At 40.2% G+C, this 20827-nt stretch overlaps 1 protein-coding gene across 8 annotated transcripts in view; it reads left to right on the top strand.

Annotated features, from left to right (window-relative positions):
* The window catches only part of FMNL2 (formin like 2), a 342363-nt gene that overhangs the window by 306518 nt on the left and 15018 nt on the right, over positions 1-20827 (top strand). For 3 of the 8 annotated variants that reach the window (XM_073634147.1, XM_073634145.1, XM_073634150.1), the window contains 3 exons: positions 234-335; positions 2720-2818; positions 4409-4532. In XM_073634147.1, the coding sequence (XP_073490248.1) occupies positions 234-335; positions 2720-2818; positions 4409-4532 (325 nt within the window). Of the gene's footprint in view, positions 1-233; positions 336-2719; positions 2819-4408; positions 4533-10352; positions 10483-16140; positions 16235-20827 lie in introns of all 8 variants that reach the window. The other 5 variants (XM_073634148.1, XM_073634152.1, XM_073634149.1 and 2 more) reach the window with 3 other exon arrangements.

Genomic DNA, 20827 nt, shown 5'->3' with positions numbered 1-20827 from the left:
TCATTTAATATTCTTCTCTTTCATGTTATATATCATAAATGTTGTTTTTACTTTACACTGGAAATAAAAAGCTGCTTCCCACGTCATTCAATCAATTTTTTTCCTTCATTATTCCATACTGTGTTTGCAGATAGAAAGCTCCTCAAGCATTATTAGCAGATGATTAATGGAAACAATGTAATGTGATAAGGCTTTGCTGAGATAAATAATGAACATTTCCTGTTGTTTTGCAGGATGCCTTTGATGAAGTAGTGAAATATTTTGGTGAAAATCCTAAAACCACTCCTCCATCTGTATTCTTCCCTGTTTTCGTCCGATTCGTGAAAGCCTACAAGGTCAGAAGATTTTCATTGTCTTACAGGATCAACCAACATGAAGAGAATAAGCGTCAGCTCTTCTGTCAGCTTTTTAGCCCTGTTTCACATTTTTTTGCCTTTGTCATATTTGCGGTGTATTTTTAGGTAAAACTAAACCTCGGAAATATTCACCTCCACCTTCCAGAGATGCGGTGGTCACATCCCTCGCTGGCCACTGTTATCCTCTCCCCAGCCTCTTACGGGGTTTTTGGCTGGTGAGGTGAATAAAATATTCATCCTTTTTTTCCCACAAATAGAGCTTTCTTTTGGTAGTATTTGATCACCTCTGCATTTTTTTTATATTTTGCACTACAAACAAAAAAAAGGGCGACAATTTTGAAAAAAAAAAAAAACAACGTTTTTTTACTTTCTGCTATTAGGCTGGGTTCACACTTGTATGACAAACGCTCTGACATTGGAAGCTCATGTCGCGTGATGTGTGCAAATCAATGGTTCCCTATGAGAGATGTCTTAACTGGTCCAACAGAAGTCGGTCCGACTTTGAAAAAGGTTCCTGCACTACTTTGGTCCAACTTTAATCCTACTTCAGCCCATTAAATATCATTGAAGTCTGATCAAAGTCGGATCATCGTCTTAACTGATCCGACTTTGGCATGTGACTTGTGCTCTGAGGATCTTGAAGGGGATCTCCCCGCCAAATTAAAAAAAAAAGGCACGGGGCTCTCCCTCCAAGACCATACCAGGCCCTTCAGTCTGGTATGGACTTTAAGGGGAACCTTCACGCAAAAAAAACGGGGTGGGGTCCCCCCCAAATCCATACCAGACCCTTATCCGAGCACGCAGCCCGGCAGGTCAGGAAAGGGGGTGGGGACGAGGGAGCGCCTCCCCCCCCCTCTCCTAAACCATACCAAGTCACATGCCCTCAAAATGGTAGTGTGGGTGCTTTGGGGCAGGGGGGGCCCTGCGCTCCCCCCCACCCCAAAGCACCTTGTCCCCATATTGATGTGGATGGTTGTCGAGGTCTGCGGGTGGGGGGATTATTGCAATCTGGAAGCCCCCTTTAACAAGGGGCCCCCAGATCCCAGCCCCCACCCTATGTGAATGTCAAAAATAAAAACAGTACACAGGTTTTTGACAAAGTAATTTATTAATCAGCTCCGGCGTCTCTTCCAATTTCTTCTCCCCTCTCTGGCTCTTCTCCCTCTTCCTGAGATGTCTTCTCCCTCTGCTGGTTCTTCTCCTCTCTCCGGTTCTCCTCCTCTCTGCTCTGTCTTCTCCCTCTTCTGCTGAGTCTCTTCTCTCCGCTGTCTTCTACCTCTGCCAGCGCAGAGAGGAGACCCGGCAGAAGAAGACATCAGCGGAGAGAGGAGACCCAGCAGAAGAGGGAGAAGACAGAGCAGAGAGGAGAAAAACCGGAGAGGGGAGAAGAACCGGCAGAGGGAGAAGACATCTCTGGAGGATGGAAAAGGGCCGGAGAGGGAAAAGAAATCGGAGCTGATTTAATAAATCACTTTCACAAAAGTGTACTGTTTTTATTTTTGACACTCTTTTAGGTGAATGGGTAAGGGTACAATGTAACAAATAAATGACCCCTGCCCCCACCTATAACTGGCCTTCACAGCAAGGAGTACATGGAAGGGCTATCACATGAAAGACAAAAACAGAACATTCCATAACTCAACTCACCAACCAGTCTGCCAACTGACAAAATTAACCTGTCCAACAGTCTGCATTAAAAACAGGGGTTTAGTTTGCAGATGCTTGCTTACTAAACCCCTGTTTTTAACGCAGATTGTTGGACAGGTTAATTTGGTCAGGTAGCAGACTGGTTGGTGAGTTGAGCTTTGGAATGTTCTGTTTTTGTCTTTCAGGGGTACAATGTACCCCATACTCATTCACATAGGGTGGGGGGGGGCCTTGTTAAAGGAGCTTCCAAATTCTGATAAGCTCCCCTCCCGCAGACCCCGACAACCACCGGCCAAGGTTGTCGGGAAGAGGCCCTTGTCCTCATCAACACTGAAACACGGTGCTTTGGGGCGGGGGGGGGGGGGGCGCAGATCTTCCTCAGCGGGAATCAATGGATCAATACCTGCTGAGCAAGCAGAGTCTGTCAAAAAGACAAGCATGTGTGAAAGGAGCCCTACACTGCTCGCATTAGGAATAATAGGAATAAGAGAATGTTTTAATTAATTTGTGGCTTTTATATTTATCAGAAAATCAGCTTTAATGTCTACTAGCCCAGTCAGTATGGCAATTAGAGGTGGTGAAGGAATTGTAATTGAAATTATTGTTTTTTTTGCATGTTTCAATCAGTACAGTATGATTATTGGACAGGTTTTCATGTGTTAAAATTCTACTTATGGCAGGTTATTCTCAATTTTCCTTCGTTTTCTGTCTCTTAGCTAGCAGATGAGGAGAATGAACTAAGAAAAAAACAGGAACAGGCCCTCATGGAGAAACTCTTAGAACAAGAAGCCATGATGGACCAACAAGATCAAAAGGTTCCACTCTATTAATCAGCTAGAAAAACTGTGTTTGTTTTATTGTTCACCTGAAACAGCTTTGAATTTAAAGCGGTAGTAAACTGCCAACTATTTTTTTTTTTTAAATCTGCTAAATAAAGCCGTAATGTGCCAGTATGCATCCTTAGAACGAAGCCCTTCCAGCGGCGAGCTGCCACCTTCATATTATTTACCCTGGATAAAATGTCAAGATGTTGCATTAACAAACACAATATACTTGCAAAATACAGAGTACGACTTTAACCTGCACCTAAAACTTTTTTTTATAATGTTGAATAGCACAATGCAGGGTAAGGCCTTGTTCATATGGGGTGATTATATCCATGCCCCTTGCAGGGCTATGTTTACCCACAGGTGTTCTTTGCATGTGTCCCAATATGAGAAACGTATGGGTGCTGATTCATGTCCCCGACCTCACCCTGGGTGCGTTCAGTGCCGTGCGCCTGCACCTGAATGGATATTACATTGGAAGCAGCCACTTTATCTGTGCAGCTGCTGGGTCCCAATACACATGAATGGGACTGCCTGCACAGGGATGCACAAAACACCTGCATGGGGCATGGATGTAATCGTCCCATATGAATGAGGCCTTAAAACTACTAATAGATTTTTATTGCAGTCTGTGTCTCCTCTGGGGAGATTCACCCTCTCTGCTTGTCCCTATGACCATGGTCACCAATACAGAAAGTGATGGGAAATCTAACATTTGGAGTTGTTACCAGAGTAGGAATAGAGAAGTCTTCCAAGAGGGACACCTATCCCAGTGACAGGTGTCTAACTGGGATTTGCCTCACTTTGGAGACATTTCTTTTCACTTCCTGTTGTGTTTAATGGGCAGGATGTGAAAGGAAATAATAATAATAATAATAAATAACAGTGGTTTATATATAATTTCCTAAATAACGTGGTTCTAAAGCCTAAACATTTTTTACCTTAACCCCTTCAAACCTAAGGGTAAAACAAATATAAATGCCTAAGCACAATTTTGCAATTTTGACATGTGTTAGTAAAACCGTACATACTGTACCATCACAACTCCCAGCACAAAGGAAGAATCACATATATGTGACCCCATGTAAAAAAGACCAATGCAGTGAGGCCGTGTATATGTGTTAGGTCGGCATGATTGGGTTAATGTATTACTGGCATTAAGGTAAAAAATGTTTAGGTATTAGTACCCCCCCTTTCACTTACCTGGGCCCTCATTTGATCCAGCACTGTGCACGTCTGCAGCTCTTCTCTCCACTCACTTCTGGATCTCGCTAGCTTTGCTGGGGCACCGGGAGCCATTGGAGTAGGGGGCGGGGGTGTCAATGGAGGCAGCAGCAGGGCTCGGGAGCGAGCACTCATGAGTGTCCCTATGGAAAGCAGTTTCCAATGGGGGCACTGGACAGAGACAGAGAGGAGAGGCCCTGGAGCATCGGTGGTGGACCCGAGAATCCCTTTAAGATAATTAAAAAACATTTTGGGTTTGCATACACTAAGTTTCTTCGTGCAAACATTTGCTTGCTACAATTTTCGGCATGGGGTCCATTGTTTACAATAATCCATTATGTTGCTTTCTTGCAGTCTCCTTCACATAAATCTAAACGTCAGCAGCTAGAGTTAATAGCAGAGCTGAGGAGGAAACAAGTCAAAGATAATAGACATGTTTATGAAGGCAAAGATGGAGCCATTGAGGATATAATCACAGGTAAGAGCTATTCTTGCTTTCTATTGGCCTGGCTTTTCCATGTCCTGACCAATCACGTAACGTTGTTTTAGCCAGACTGTTGATATTGGTAGATGGCGCTATACAGGTAGATTACACCAGCCTTGCACTGATTTGTGTGGCAGGTGTGAGTGTCATGCTTCACAACCAGGTAAAGGATTAGTTAAGAAATAAGCAGAAAAGGTTTCAAGGCTAAAAGTTTTGTAGATGTTCCACACATAAAATATCAAAATGGTAAGCATTTGAGCCAAAAGAACATGTGCCCTTGGCTGTTATTGGGGCATTCCCCTGTGACAAGAGCAATACAGTGTTACCATAATAACATTGTACTACGCTGGTGAAGCGATTTTTTTTTTTACACATTATGATGGCTTATATCAGTGAGTTTCACCGGTATAAACAACCATTTTTACTGAATGAAACAAATGCATTCAGTATTTATTGTTGGGCTTAGCTGTGATTGGCCACAGCTAAGTAAGTGGCGTAGCCAGTCCCTAGCAAAGTCAAAGGAATGTCGCTCGTCTTGCTGCCCTCTTCAGAATAATGGGTATCCTTTATAACTGAAACATACAAAAAGAACAGGGGGGCACACCAACCTTGTGCATTACCAAGGATAAAATGTATTCGTAAAATAACAAGAAATATACTCACAAACGTGTTTAAAAATAGGGCTTATCAATGCTCCAGCAATAACGAACAGCATCTCTAAACGCCTACAGCCTGGACCAGATGTTTGGAAGACCCAGATGGCATCGCAAAGGGCTTACGCATTACGAGGGCAAGCCCTCTTCATCAGAGCCATAGCGATGGCTCTATTCCACAGTGGCTGGGGTGGAATAGATTTTTCTCTCGGAAACCTCCCCCCAGCATTTCCTGTCTCCCCCCTAGTGTCCCCCAGCCTCTTTTACAATACAGCCAGGATAAACATCAGAAGGGAGGCCACACTGACTGCAACATTTTGAGTGTGGTAGGTGCACTCCCTTTGTATTTAATCAAATAAATTAACAAATTAATAAATATATGGCAATATAATTCTGGTAGAGTATGTGTAGATGGTTGGTTGTGCACAAGATACGTAAGATGTCAGGCCCTGTGTGGGGGAGAGGGTATCATGATGGATGGCTCCGCATGGTGGGAGTGGTTGTGGATAGTATGGTGTTGGGATGGTGATAGCAGCACGTTGTCTGCTTCATGTGATGGATGGATATGGTAGGTGGAGCCTACTTGTGTAGGTGTGGCAGGCCCTGATGGGCGTTCACTCATGCATGTGACTGTAGGTACTTAAAAGGGGACAGTAGAGGAGGTCAAACCACCAGCGCTATGGCTCTGAGGAAGAGGGCTCACCCTCGTAATGCGTAAGCTGCCTGTGATACCATCTGGGTCCTCCAAACATCTGGTCCAGGCTGTAGGCGTTTAGAGATGCTGTTCGCTATTGCTGGAGCATTGATAAGCCTTATTTTTAAACACGTTTGTGAGTATATTTCTTGTTATTTTACAAATTAATTTTATCCTTGGTAATGCACAAGGTCGGTGCGCCCCCCTGTTCTTTTTGAATGGTTCTATCCTATCCACTCTTTATTCAAAACAAAAAAATGTTTTGGCTGGAGTTGGGATTTAGCATACCATATGGGTGGAGAGCAGAGAAAGTGCAGCATCCTAGAGCAGCCAATCAGATTTTGACTTACTGTAAATGCGCTAGTAAAATATGAATTCTGTTTGGTTGCTTTGAGATACTACACTTTGCATTTTATTTATTCTGTTAAATAAGTCTGATGATTTGCTATGTCAATTACCAACAATTTCACTGTATGATGTTTCATGCGTCAGCTATTACCAAATACCCGGGGTTCTTATCAGGTACTGCTCTGATTTATATTCTTTTACTAGTCCAGTGGAGCTTGTTAGGATAAAAGCCAGCTTATTGCTTTTTAGTACATAGACAACTGCAGGTTGTGGAACTTCTCAGCACTGTAGCCAATAACATGCAATCTTGTAGATGTCTAAGTAGAGGCACTGGATTTGTGTATGCCCAAGCCCTGCTCTCTCCTCCAATCACTCTGGAGGATAACTGAATCTTGCTTCTCTATGATTTACGCTAACAGAACGTTTTCTCAGTGGACTGTCATCTGTTTATATGTCTCATGAAAAGCTTTAGCAAGGAGCTGTAAAGGTACCCATTTGCACTCAGGAAATGCCATTCCACATTGGTGAGTCAGCCAAACACATAGGACTTTATCATCGGGTTAAATCAATGTATGTGTCAAAGCAATATACCTTTTGCTATGATCACCTCTTATACACAGAACATTTTCATATTTTAATGGCAAACTTGGCTTGGAATATCATAAAAACATGTAAAGTTTATATGAAGTTTTTGTAGTTTTACTCATGATAGAACAAAATAGTGGTCAATAATTAAACTGAGAAAAGCTGACTCTTTGCCTCTGCGACCTTTAGGCACAGGTCTACTTCTACTGTGCCTAATGGTAAATCCATCCCTGCACATTGCATAGTGGTGAAACTCTATCTCTACCCCCCCATTTCTCCACCCATGGGTCTGAAAAAGGGTCTGCAGAGTTAAAACCATATGTAAGCAAAAAAGGCAGCTTCATATAATGGTTAACCAAGATATGGATCTGTCTCCTGACAAAGTACAACAGCTCAGTGTGGACATGCAAGAATTTTAAAAGGAGATCTGAAGGGATGTTTCATCTCACTGCTTTTGAGCATGACCAACACCAGTCTCTTCAGTGTAAAAGTATATCACTCAAATAAAAAGTCACACAGGCATTCCTGAGTATGGGTACCTTGACAGTGCCTAGCACTTTGTTTATTTGGTATACTCCTCTGATTCCTCTGGTTTATAATGCCAAACCCGTGAGGGCATTATAAGTAATCCTGCACTTAATACAAATGTTTATTTAAAACAGAAATTACAGTAGTTTTAAAGCAATATTTGCATAAAAGAGTAATTACCAGTATTTTCCTTCCTGTTACATAATAGCATAGAAAAGGGCCTCCTGAGCTGCTATACAGATACTGACTTCCAAAAAGTCAATGCATAGACACCCACTTACATCCAGAAATGCACTGCCAAGACTTTAATTGTCTTATCAAGAGACCCAGTCATTGTGACATGGTATGAGGCAGGAGCGTGCCTATTCTCTGACTATCATTATTCAGTATTTGCTTTGGCAGTTCAGGAACATGTTAAGAGAGCTCTTGAAGGCAGCATGTAACAGGTAAGTGTGTACTGGAACCTTCTATTTATTGCAACTGTTTTCTTTAAGTGGAGCTAAAATATGAGAGCTGCCACTGCTAGATTATTTTATTCACTATCTTAATCTCTATCTAATGAATCACTGACCTGAAAGATAAATGCAGGGTAAAAGCTCAGACTTCAATGGCTACTTCCTTTTTTCCGGGTCAGTGACTCACTAGGCAGTGAAGCCAGGAATAGGATTTCAGACCAGACCCTGTACCTTTAAAAACACTATGGCAGCTTCCTTATTTCTGTAGTTGACTTTAAAATTTCTGGGTGCAACATGTAAAAGCGCCTACTACAATGCCTTTTATTTTGTATGGACCAGAGCCTCATCATTAGAATGTAAAGTAAAAGAATTTTGTGCTCGAACTGCTTCTGCAGGCCTCTCAGTAGGAGCCATTATAGGATATAAAGGACTCCTGAACATGGACATTTCTTTAAATGAACCTATACTGAGAGAACATGTAGATCGCCATCATTGCTGTCTCCTTCTAAAAGTGCTAGTCGTCTGACTTCCATGCTGATCCGAAGGCATTCAGTACTTTTGCATTGCTGACTTAGAACAAGGATTTATGCTTGTTTCAGGTCAGTGACTCAAAGTATGTAAGCCAGGCCAGAGACAGCTAGCTTTAGGAGGTCAGCGCTGGTAGCTTCCATGTTTTTCCCAGTACTGGCATACACTCCAAAGGGCTAAGCTACATGGGCAGCTTTAATCCCTTACTTCTTAGAGATGTAACCACTTTCCAGTACCAGTCATCAACATGATTGGAGCATTGTGTGATCATGTAAGACTGATTGCAGCTACCTGCAATTTGTGTAGCTTACACAATTGGAAGTTATTTACTCCAGTGGTCATCAACCCTGCCCTCAGGGCCCACTAACGGGCCAGGTTTTATGTATTACCTTGGGGAGATGCAGACTAGAATACTACAATCACTGAGCAGCAAATGATATCACCTGTGATGTATTTCAGTTATCTTGCAAACCTGGCCTGTTAGTGGCCCCTGAGGACAGGAGTTGATGACTACTGATTTACTCCTTTTGCTTTGCAACCAGTTTCCACTTTTAGTAATGAGGGGCTAGCAGTTTTGGTAGAATGATTGAACTACTAAAAAACTCTTGTATAGCTCTAGGCTAGTGAAGTGACTGCTAGCAAGTGGTTAAATCTCTCAGTAGAAAGCAATAAAACTGTCCTTTTTAGAAGATCTGAAGTGCTTCCAAAAATGTAATTTGAAGATACACCAGGCCTCAGAAACTGTCTGTGTAACCTAACAGCAACCAATTTGTTTTTTGACCTCCACTGTAAAGCTGGCCTTAGATGGTGTTGAAGGAAAGAAAATCTCCAGATTTCCCCATCCACACCGTCAGTGTTGATGGGGAAATCTCTTGCCCAGAGCTATTGTATTGTATACTCCCGATGGGGAAGGGGGTGGCGCATGGGGAGCTGTCCCTGCCATGAGAACACACAGTGATTTTTGCTAGCAACTTTAGCCGCTGGTAATAATCGTATGAAAAATCAGCCATGCTGGTTGCACCCAAGTCTGTCGATGGATCGACTTGGGTACAATCAGCCTGCCCATAGATGGTTTGAATTACGTTTGGTCCCTGCTGAACCGGCTGAGATTCAAACTGTCTATGTCCGACATAAGATTACAGAAGGAGAATGAATGTTTGTTTTAAGTTGGTTGCTGCATGGCAATACAGACAGTGAAAAGCTCAATATTACATTAGCGCTTAATGGTCAGGCCCACATAACATCCCACTAGGCAGGGAGGAGCACACAAGTCACAACTCAAGGGAAGCCTGCCAAGGGCAACCAGTTTTTTCCTATTGTTGGAAATTGCCCTCCCAGCTTTGGCAAACTTTGGCAACTAAGCTTTCACAGGTTAAACAGTAAACATATACTGTAGGTTTAAACTTAATTAGTGTATTTGGCGCTTTCCATGGAAATATACTTTCAATCCAAAGGATGGGATGTCAAGTCCCATCCTAGCCATATATTGGTGAATCCTTGGTTCAGGCCCCAGAATTTTGATCTATTTCTACCAAATAGGAACGTTGGGAAAGGTGACTGAAATTTGACTTTCCAGCTATAGTCTTGGGTTTATATGTAAAAAACAATGTGCACGGTGCAGTACGGAATAGATCTATCCGAAATCTGCTTGGTTGAAATGGGTGACCACACTTTATAATCATTGCTCTTTGTACCCTCTGAGTATTTCAAAATTTGATCTCTGAGGCAGGCTCTCAACAGCTCTTGGGATTCTGAGTTTTCAACTTTGCTAGAAAATACTGTTATTCCAGTACCATTGTGACTATTTGTATTTTCATTAACTGCTAGTGTCTACATGATATGCTGCTTGCTCTAATTAATCTCTACAAATCTTTGACCTTCTGGGCTTACAAAAGCCGGCCTTGTTTATGAAGCATTGTAAAACCCATTGCCTCAGCAGAGCACTAACCAGTGTACTAATGCAGTAGATCTTAGCTTCTTAATCAGTTGTGTTTGTCTTGTTTGGCCGTTATTTCCCATGCAGTGCTGAAGACAGTGCCATTTACCGCTCGAACAGCCAAGCGCAGCTCACGGTTTTTCTGCGAACCCGTTCTCAATGAGGAATTCCATTACTAAAAAAATTCTCTCTCATCTGATGCTCTTAACACAAAAAGGTTGCTGTAGGTTTTCCAATACTATTTTCATATTTAGGCCTTGCCACAAATACCAGAGTGGGTTTCTTTGCCTGCTTTTCTTGTGGAGTTGTGATATTTGCCATCTCATTGCATGCCATCAGCTGAACCTTCTTTCCTCCATCTTGTCTCCCACCTGTTGTGCATGAGTCATACAACAAGCTGATCAGCTACATAGAGAGTGGTTTGTGAGCACTGTGAAATGAGAAGGGTTAATGTGACAGGGGAGTCTTAATGCATCTGGGAATGTGCTCAGTGATATTTTGTCAAATGTGCCATTTTCATTGACATGTAATTTATGCATTTGTGAGACATTGCACCTAAAATTAAATTGGCTTGATGACATTTAAACAGTGTATGAACATTGCAACCATTGTCCCTGAACAAGAGTGGGCTAAACAGTGGAGGCTGGGCATCATTGAATACTCAACCTAACCAGGACTGGCTCCAAAATACAAGGTCTAATGAGAATATAGGATGTTAGGCCTTACTCCTCAAAAATTAGCCTTTAATATAATAATAGATAAGTGTCCTCACAAATCAATATAATGCATGATAATATTTTCACTTTCTATCTAGCTATAAGACCAAACATATGCCGAAAGCATACATATATGTGTGCAAAAAATATATGCGTATGTAAGCAAAAATATATACGTGCATAAAAACAAAATATAAATACTGGTGTCCGTGAATACTAATATTAACCAACTCTGTCAAGTCCACAAAGTGTAGATTTTTCCAAAACCAAAAGTCTTTGATCAAATGTGAAGAAACAATCACTTCGCCATAAAATTTCAAATGTAGATATACTGTGCACAGCTCACCAACACCCTGTGCTCTTCAGATGCGCTTTCGCCTTCTATGGTGGTTAAGGATAATAAGAGGTCAAAAACAGCTCATTTAAAATAAGCAGGTGAAATGACACTTGTATTGGTATAGCTCATAGAGAAATATAAACAAACCCCATAGTGCTTACTGCAGATATTTTATTTAAGGAAAAATGTATAAGTATAGCCACTCACGTGTAATCAACATCAACAGGTGTGCATGTAGGTCAGGGGTAGGCAACATTGGCCCTCCAGCTGTGGTGAAACTACAAGTCCCATGGGACATTTCAAGACCCTGACAATCACATACATGACTCCTAGAGGCAGAGGCATGATGGGATTTATAGTTTCACCAAAGCTGGAGGGCCGAGGTTGCATACCCCTGATGTAGGTATATACCCTCCTCTACTGTAGCAGCCACATACGTCTATGGTGGATCCAACCGCTCTGCTCAGCATGATGATGTTGTAGCCACTTCCCACTTGATGCACTGCATCCCAATTGGACTTCCTCAGAGATAGCAACATGCCAGGTGGGGAGTGGCTATGATGTCATAACACTGGGCGGAGATGTAGAATCTGCTGGAGACACTTACATGCATGCTTGAGGATGTTGGTTAAATATGGCCTCCAATATACAAGAAAATGAGGGCCGCAAATATGTAGGCAGACGTTGGTGGAACTCAGTCCCTTAAACCATGTAGAAACCTAAATGGAATTTTGCCGATGGGACTTTGGTGAGTCGCGCCAAATAAAGTTGATAACAATTTTTTTTTAAAGTAGATTTCAGTCCAACATGCACCTATTTGAGTGTATTTGTAATATTGTATACAGCCAACTAATTTACGTCAACATATGTGTATTTTGTCTATTTTATTATCACATACAGTTGTGCTCAAAAGTTTGCATACCCTGTCAGAAATTGTGAAATTTTGGCATTAATATTGAAAATATGACTGATCATTCCAAAAAAACTGTCTTTTATTTAAGGATAGCAACCACATGAAGCCATTTATTATCACATAGTTTTTGGATCCTTTTTAAATCATAATGATAACAGAAATCACCCAAATGGCCCTGATAAAAAGTTTACATACCCTGGAATGTTTGGCCTTGGTACAGACACAGAAGGTGGCACACACAGGTTAAAAAGGCAATTAAAGGTAAATTTCCTGCATTTGTGGCTTTTTAAATCACAATTAGCATCTATGTATAAATAGTCAATGAATTTGCTATCTCTCACATGGATGCACTAAGCAGGCTAGACACTGAGCCATGAGGAGGTAGAAAAGAACAGTCAAAAGACCTGCTTAACAAGGTAATGAAACTTTACAAACATGGAAAAGGATATAAAAAGATATCCAAAGCCTTGAATATGCCAGTCAGTACTGTTCAATCACTTAATAAGAAGTGGAAAATGTGGGGATCTCTTGATACCAAGCCAAGGTCAGATCAAGAAAGATTTCAGTCACAACTGCCACAGGAATTGTTCGGGATACAAAGAAAAACCCACAGGTAACCTCAGGAGAAATACAGGCTGCTCTGGAAAAAGATGGTGTGGTTGTTTTTAAGGAGCACAATATGATGATACTTGAACAAAAAATAGCTGCATGGTCAAGTTGCCAGAAAGAAACCTTTACTGTACAAGTTCCACAAAAAAGCCAGGTTACAATATGCCCAACAACACCTTGACATGCCTCGTTGGCTTTTTTGTGGCATTGGCGCAGTAAAGGCTTCCTTCTGGCAGATCAACCATGCAACTTTTTTGTTCAAGTATAGTTGAATTTTGCTTCTTAAAAACAACCACACCATCTTTTTGGAAAGCAGCCTGTATTTCTCCTGCGGTTACCTGTGAGTTTTTCTTTGTATCCTGAGCAATTCTTCCACCAGTTGTGGCTGCAATCTTTCTTGGTCTGCCTGACCTTGGCTTGGTATCAAAAGAGCCCCTAATTTTCCACTTCTTAATAAGTCATTAAACAGTGACTGGCATATTCAAGGCTTTGGATATCTTTTTATATCCTTTTCCATCTTTGTAAAGTTTCATTACCTTGTTACACAGGTCTTTTGACTGTTCTTTTCTACCTCTTCATGGCTCAGTGTCTAGCCTGCTTAGTGCAGCCATGTGAGAGCTAACAAATTTATTGACTATTTATACACAGACACTAATTGTGATTTTAAAAGCCACAAATGTGGTAAATTAACCTTTAATTGCCATTGCCATTGCCATAACCTTTGTGTGCCACCTTCTGTGTCTGTTCCAAGGCCAAACATTCCAGGGTATGGAAACTTTTTATCAGGGCCATTTGGGTGATTTCTGTTATCATTGTGATTTAAAAAGGATCCAAAAAACTATGTGATAATAAATGGCTTCATGTGATTGCTATCCTTAAATAATAGAAAGTTTTTTGGCATGATCAATCATATTTTCAATATTAATATCACAATTTGTGCCAGGGTATGCAAACTTTTGAGCACAACTGTATGTATTGTCCAATATCTCTGGTTTTAACCTTAATATGGAATACATTTTTTACTTTTTAAGACACTTTGTTATCAACTTTATTTGGCGCAACGCACCAAAATCCCATTGGCAAAATTCCTTTTAGGTTTCTATATGACCTCCGATAAAATTATTTCAAAAGGTAGTATTGGTCAAATCCAGTCCTACTGTATCCCCAACAGTTTATGTGTTCCAACCTGTCAGGATATAGAAATGAACAAATATTTCTAAAGTGCATGTTTATGTCACTAATAAAGAGATTTAGCTGGTGGAAGGGGGGCAAACTGTGACAGGTATACAGTACAGGCACCTAGATGTGCATATACCTTTATCAGGCCTTGTAAACCATCATGTTCTGGCTGAATTTCAAGTCATTATGAAAGGCATATTTTCAGTTCTTACTGATAGTGCTGAAGCTGCCCACCCCTTCCTGTCTCCTGTACATTCCTATTGGTCAGTGAGGTTACTCATTAACCAATAGGAATAACAATGGGACTGTAGGAATGTCCCCTGATAAGTCAGTTCCTTGATCTCCCCAATCAGAAGGGAGCATTGCTGATTGCAAAGCTAAAGGTCTGAATTAGCAGGGGTTGTGTTGGACTTCTGCATTGCTTCCACAATGAAAGCAAGGGTCCTTCTATGCAGCATGCTGGCAGGGGACAGGCTATTCTGCTCAGGCTGTGCCTGTCTTCTAAAAGAAATGAATTGCAACACTTTGCACACCTTTAGTTTTGATGCACCTCCATCCCTTTTAGATTGTAAGCTCTCATGGGTAGGGTCCTCTGAAACCTTTTGCATTGATTTGTATTTTAACTGTTGTGTCTCCTTTAATTTTGTACACCTGTGCGCAAACTGTCGTCACTTTATAAATCCTGTATTATAATAATAGCAATGAACCTGGAATGAATTTAGTTGATTTAAAAAGTTGAATTTGGGTTTAGGTTCTTTTTCCACATCCATAATGTCACTGGTTGCTATTGAAATCTTAGGACACAGTCTTGTTTTACCACACAAAATGACAAAAATGAAAAAAAAAAAAAAAAAACAGCAATGTGGCTTCTCAGCTCTTACAGAAAAAAACGTATATACACTGTTTAAAGTGATCAAAGCCAAATTATATTTTGTGTAATTTCATTTTGAGCTCCATGTTTTGCCAAAAATGTTTATTCTATTTTGTGACCATATATGAATGTTCCTTTTTACTTAACTTTAGATCCTCGCTGTATTTCCTAACACATGACTGCATGTCATATTTGCATGAGAAATTACTGCATTCTAAGCATGAAATTCTTTCTCCTCCAAACATTTATATTTCTCAGTTTTTTCACTTTTGAGACAATACCATTTATGTTCATTGTCGATCACAATAGACATTGCTGTCAGAAATTATCTGAATTTGTGAATTGGGTATATAACTAATACACACAATTTTTATGGTCATATAGCTAAACTCTTACATTGTCTCGGAACTAGAAAAAATTGTATATAGTAGCATGTGCTGATCTTACTTACTGTAGAAAACACTTTTCTGATGCATTTTAAAGAGTTAGACCACCCAAAAGTTATAGATGATGCCTGGTGGGCTAGGACCCTGGTTTCTTGTATGCCCTGGATTCTCCACAAATAGGATTTCACTGCAATAATTCCCAGCTCTCTTCCTGTCTGGAAATGTGGGTTTCCTTCCAGCCTTCTCCTTTTGCACTGTCCAGATTATAAAATGAATAAAACATCAAGCAGAAAAAACGGGAACCCCTCATATGTCCACAGCAGGTGTGCAGACCTGGGAACTCAAGTGCAGAGATCTTACCAATAAAGTCCCAGGGAGATATAAGATACCATTAGGTGGTTTAACTTTCTAGCACACCATAAACTAAAATTTCAGGGTGGTCTGACCCTCTAAAAATGAAGTGCAAACTCATAACAGCACATGTAGAAATAGAATATTAGAGCATTCTAGGTGTTTTTGTGAGTTTGTACTTCCCAGATTGTGTCCGTTTCTTGGGAAGGCTTTATTTCTGCTACTCTTCAACAGGTATTGTTACTGTATTAATGATCTATCTGGAGCCAATTTTCAACGCAGCTTGCCTTTATACCTGTCACAATTCTGAAAACAATAGTTCAAAGCTTCTTGTGCTAACAGGGCATTCATCTTGTTCACTGCCTTGCTCTGCTTAACTTGGCCCTAGCTATCCCTCCTTCCTTCTTGCTTCAGTGGCTAACTGATTCGAGGAACTGAATTCTGAGCTCAGACTATTTTCATCACTCACCCATGTTTTTATTTAACCATCATGTTATGTTTTCTTCTGTTTAGCCCTAAAGAAGAATAATATCACTAAATTTCCAAATGTTCATTCGAGGGTAAGGAATTCATCTAGCACACCGGTGGTGGAGGATACACAGAGCTGGCAAGCATTATTTTTTACTTGGTTTCCTCCTCTCTCTGTATGCCAGACCAGTTATGACTATTTCTGTCAATATGCACAGTGGAGATGGCCATCTTGTAAATATGCTTACGCTTCGTAAATAAGTTACCTGTTCCTTCAGTGGGAAGAATAGACTTGAGGGATTATTTCTACAATTCTGTCAATACAATTAAACTGGCCTTGTACTAGTAAAATTTAGTATCAATTTTTTTCATTTTAAGAATGTTTGTTCAATTTTCTAATGGTTAGTGGGGTCAAATCAACATTTATTTTCAACCACAGTGACAAGAAAATTCTAAGGAACAGGAAGGAAACTTTTTCTCTCTTTCTAACAATGTATGTAGTTTTCCTTCTGGAAATTACATTCATTCCAAAATCGAATGTTAACATAAAATGAAGTACTTTCAAACATTTGTCAAGTCATTGAATGCACTGAGAATTTTTGTACAAATATTTTAACAAATGTTCATTCACAAATCTACTAGTGCATGGTCAGTTTTACTATTTTATATGAAGCGCTAATTTCTAGCTAAATGGTTCTCCTTTTTCAAAATGGCCGTTTCCACTTTGTGTAGGTATCGAGTGCACTTTAATAGCCTATTGACATATTGTTACGCTTTTAAAGGGTCATACTCCACAAAACTGATATTTCAGCTCTAATAACAGCAGAAACACCGTTCACTAGACTGATTTTATGCATAAGTTGCATCCCATTCTGCATGGCCAAAGCTGCCAGCTTCAATATTAGCCATGACTAATGACTGTCCATATAAAAGGATAATAAGTACGCTTTTAAGAACCCTTCACTCTTGTCTATCATTAATATGACACACAACAGTGCATGCTAAATGTGCATTGCCACTTTTTCTTAATAGCACCCCAGTGCATATATACACACTTGGACAAGTGTGAAGTCGCTCTTAATATTTTATGACATCTTATGGCTTGTTCAAACAAAGAATATTTAATTCAGAAATGCTGACTTCAAAACTGATACTTCAGGTTTGGATAGATCCTGAAACCTACAGTTTCCTTTAACTCTTTTGGACTCTCAATAGATCTAAATACTGCAGTCTGTACTTGCTGCAGCCTCGGCACAAAGGTTTCAATAATATTCTATCATGTGGAGAGTTGGCTCCATGCACAAAAAAGAAAACAGAAAATTGTATCATACTTACCGTAATTTTCCTTTCCTTGTGCCTATCCATGGCAGCATACATGTAGTAGTAGCAATGCCTGCTTCCGCCCACAGGACCAGTGCATAGCTATAAAAAGTTGACACCCATATAACAGCTCATTCCCTGTACATCGCTAGGAACGAACTGGGTGGGTTCAGTATGCTGCCATGGATAGGCACCAGGAAAGGAAAATTACGGTATGATACAATTTTCTGTTTTCCTGGTGCCTCCATGAAAGCATACATGTGATGGATCAATAACTAGCTACCAGGGTGGGAAGCTTCAGCAAATCCCATCATATAAGAAAGTGAGTAAGCTACTGGTTTCCCACCGACAGGTGTAGTGTGGGCTACTAAGCCCATCAGTAGTGCTGATAGAACGCGCCATTGTAGAACCTGATTGACATCTCTTGCATAAGGTGCCCATGATGTCCAGATGCTGCTGGAGGAGCATACAGCAATTTACTTTTGGTGGCTGCAGCCCAGCCATATAGTGGGCCCTTAGAATTAACTTAAGGAACTGCAAGGCGACTGAAATGGGCTGTTGTGTGGTTGTTAACTTTTTATAGCTATGCACTAGTCCTGTAGGTGGAAATAGGCGGGACTACTACCACATGTATGATGCCATGGATAGGCACCAGGAAAATGTATTGCTAATCATAGCAACCGATCAGCTTGAAACTGTCATTTATACATCTATACAGTTCAGGGTTTGAAAGAAAAAAAGAATTTTGATTGCTATAGGCAAACAATATTCTCTGATTAGCATTTATACATAAGCCCTAAAGTGGCTCTCTTCACAAGAATATTGTTATCTGCTGCAAGCTACAGGGCCAAATCATGTGACTTCTATCATATTATCTGGGCATTATCATGTGCCAACCAATGACAGGAACACATATTTTGATATCACAAATTTACTTTTACTATTGTCAGGGTAGGTTAGAACATAATTTCATGATAGGCTTTAAAGTGCACTCACAAAGTACTTCATATATTCCTTACTGTGCTTTACTAGGTCAATGGTAGGAAAAACATGGCTTCCTGACAAGGGAACTATCACTGTTACCGATAACATTTCTTCTAGTATATGTTGCTAGTTTACTAGTTGTGGGTAACACAGACAGTTCTGCATTTTGCCCAAGAGTACATTTGGATGCCACAATTGCATTAAACCATAGTAATCCATCAGATATTGGATTTCATCCACTAATGTATGCTAGCTAATCAAAAACTAATACTTGCAATGGTTTTAGTGCCCGTTATTCCCTGAACTATTAGTCTTCCCATAGACTGACAATTATCCCACTAAAAACTTGGCACAGAAATATATCTGCCTCCGCTGACACTGGGAAATCTGTGATAGTCAGAGGAGCTCCTCTAGGAGAATAGTCAATAGCACAGGGTTGCCAACCGCCAGTAAATTTACTGACAGTTTGTAAAAATCAGTGATTTTTTTTTTACAACTGCCAGTAAATATCAGGGGCTGATAATTTCATGCTGTGTTTTTAAGTGTAAATCAAGCCAATTACTTTGGTGTAGATATTGGCAGTGTTTCCATATCATGTCTATACGGTTTAAATATTCACTGTATTAGTTTTCAATAGGAGTTCTGTAATTTCTCAGGTTGCCAGTAAAAAAATGTGCTCCGCCAGTAAATTTTCCATGTTTTGTCAGTAAAAAATGCTGCAGGAGGTTGGCAACCCTGCAATAGCAAGCGATGCTCGAAGTATTTGAATCTGGTTTCTTTACAGACATGCTACGGTTTTAGAATGTCATCATTCTTTTTTTTAAATCAGATTTTATTTGATGAAATTTTCAATCAATTTTCAATCTTGAAAAATACAGGCAGACACGTCCCACAGAACTTCAAAAATGCAACATGCAAATGCAAAAAAAAAACAAAACATAATATTAGCGGAAAATTATAATTACTAAATAAAAATAATAATCAACTACTATACTACTAAATAAGATCAATTACTAATTACTAAATAAGATCAACTATATATGACCATCAAAACAAATGAGAAAAGACAAATTAAAAAAAAACCTCTAAAAGGCTAGTGTATGTGTGTGTGTGTGTATATATATATATATATATATATATATATATATATATATAAATAATAGTTATATTTCAAGTTGGCCTACTCCAATAACGAGGACATAAACTCGATCCATTGTGACCAAATAGCATCAAACGTCCTCATTGAGTTTCCTAAAAATGATGTATGTTTTTCAAAAGAAATAAGCCTATGGAGGTCAGAAATCCAGTCAGATAAAGTAGGAGGATATGGAGAGGTCCACCCAAGGGCAATTTGTCTACGGGCCACAAAGAGAGCACCCAAAATAATATTGGACATTGGGGAAGTGTAAAAAGAAGAATCGAGGTAGCCCAATAGGCATGTAAGTGGTTCAACAGAAATATTTACATCCAAGAGCCCATTAAGTGTGTCCACCACCTCCTCCAAATATCTCCGGAGTTTGGGGCACTGCCACAGAAGATGTGTAAGAGTACCTGGATTACCACACCTGGCACAGGCTGGATCAGATTTCAGGCCTATGGAATGCAAGAATTAAGGGGTTCTATATACTCTACGGAGAATAAAGATCTGGGTCAAACTGTGTGATGGAAAGAGAGGGGCAAGAGGGAGGGACCGAAGGATCTCTCCCAAACCTCCTCAGAGATAGGGCCGATATCCTGTTCCCACTCCACCTTGGAACGGATAGGAAATCTCAATAGAAACGTATCTAGTAGCACCATATATGTTACAGAAATAAGTCCCTTAGTTGACCTTGCTTGTACTAGTCTATCTAGAGCAGGGGTGGGAGAAAAGGACACTTCGACTGAGGAAAATTGGGCATGCAGTGCGTGACGCAAGTGAAGAAACTGATAGATAATGTCATCATCATTATTATTATTATTATTATTATTATTATTATTATTATTATTATTCTTACTTCTAGTTGTTGCAAGATGAGAGCTTATTTTAATTGCACCTTCAAAAATAGCAAACCAAAATATAAGCATCATCAAGGAAGTCTGTACTTTTACTGTTAAGACAAGCTCTCACTTAAGCCACTCTTTTGTCAGTGTTGGATAGTATGAGAAGGGTTAGGACCTCTGTGCTGTTTTGTTTTTTGTCTGTGTTCCATTTAGGAAGAGCTCCCCTCAGTTCCTGGTGACACCATCACACAGTGAGACAAATGAAAGGGGCAAGGTCCTTCAGCACCCAAGGCAAAAAAATGCCCCCCTTTCCCCATCCCGTCCATGAGTTATGAACTACTTTAGCACTAAAAGTTGCAAATCCTGTCCCTGTTGCTGCAATTGCCTATGCCATTGTTATAGTTTATCCAGATCCTTGTAACTGTCACTTTGTGGTCCGTATACTCTG

Source organism: Aquarana catesbeiana, linkage group LG06 (genome assembly GCF_042186555.1).
Source record: "Aquarana catesbeiana isolate 2022-GZ linkage group LG06, ASM4218655v1, whole genome shotgun sequence".
In the NCBI taxonomy this organism is placed as follows: domain Eukaryota; kingdom Metazoa; phylum Chordata; class Amphibia; order Anura; family Ranidae; genus Aquarana; species Aquarana catesbeiana.
Note: the sequence above shows the minus strand (reverse complement) of the source record. Positions and strands in the feature narration are given on the sequence as shown.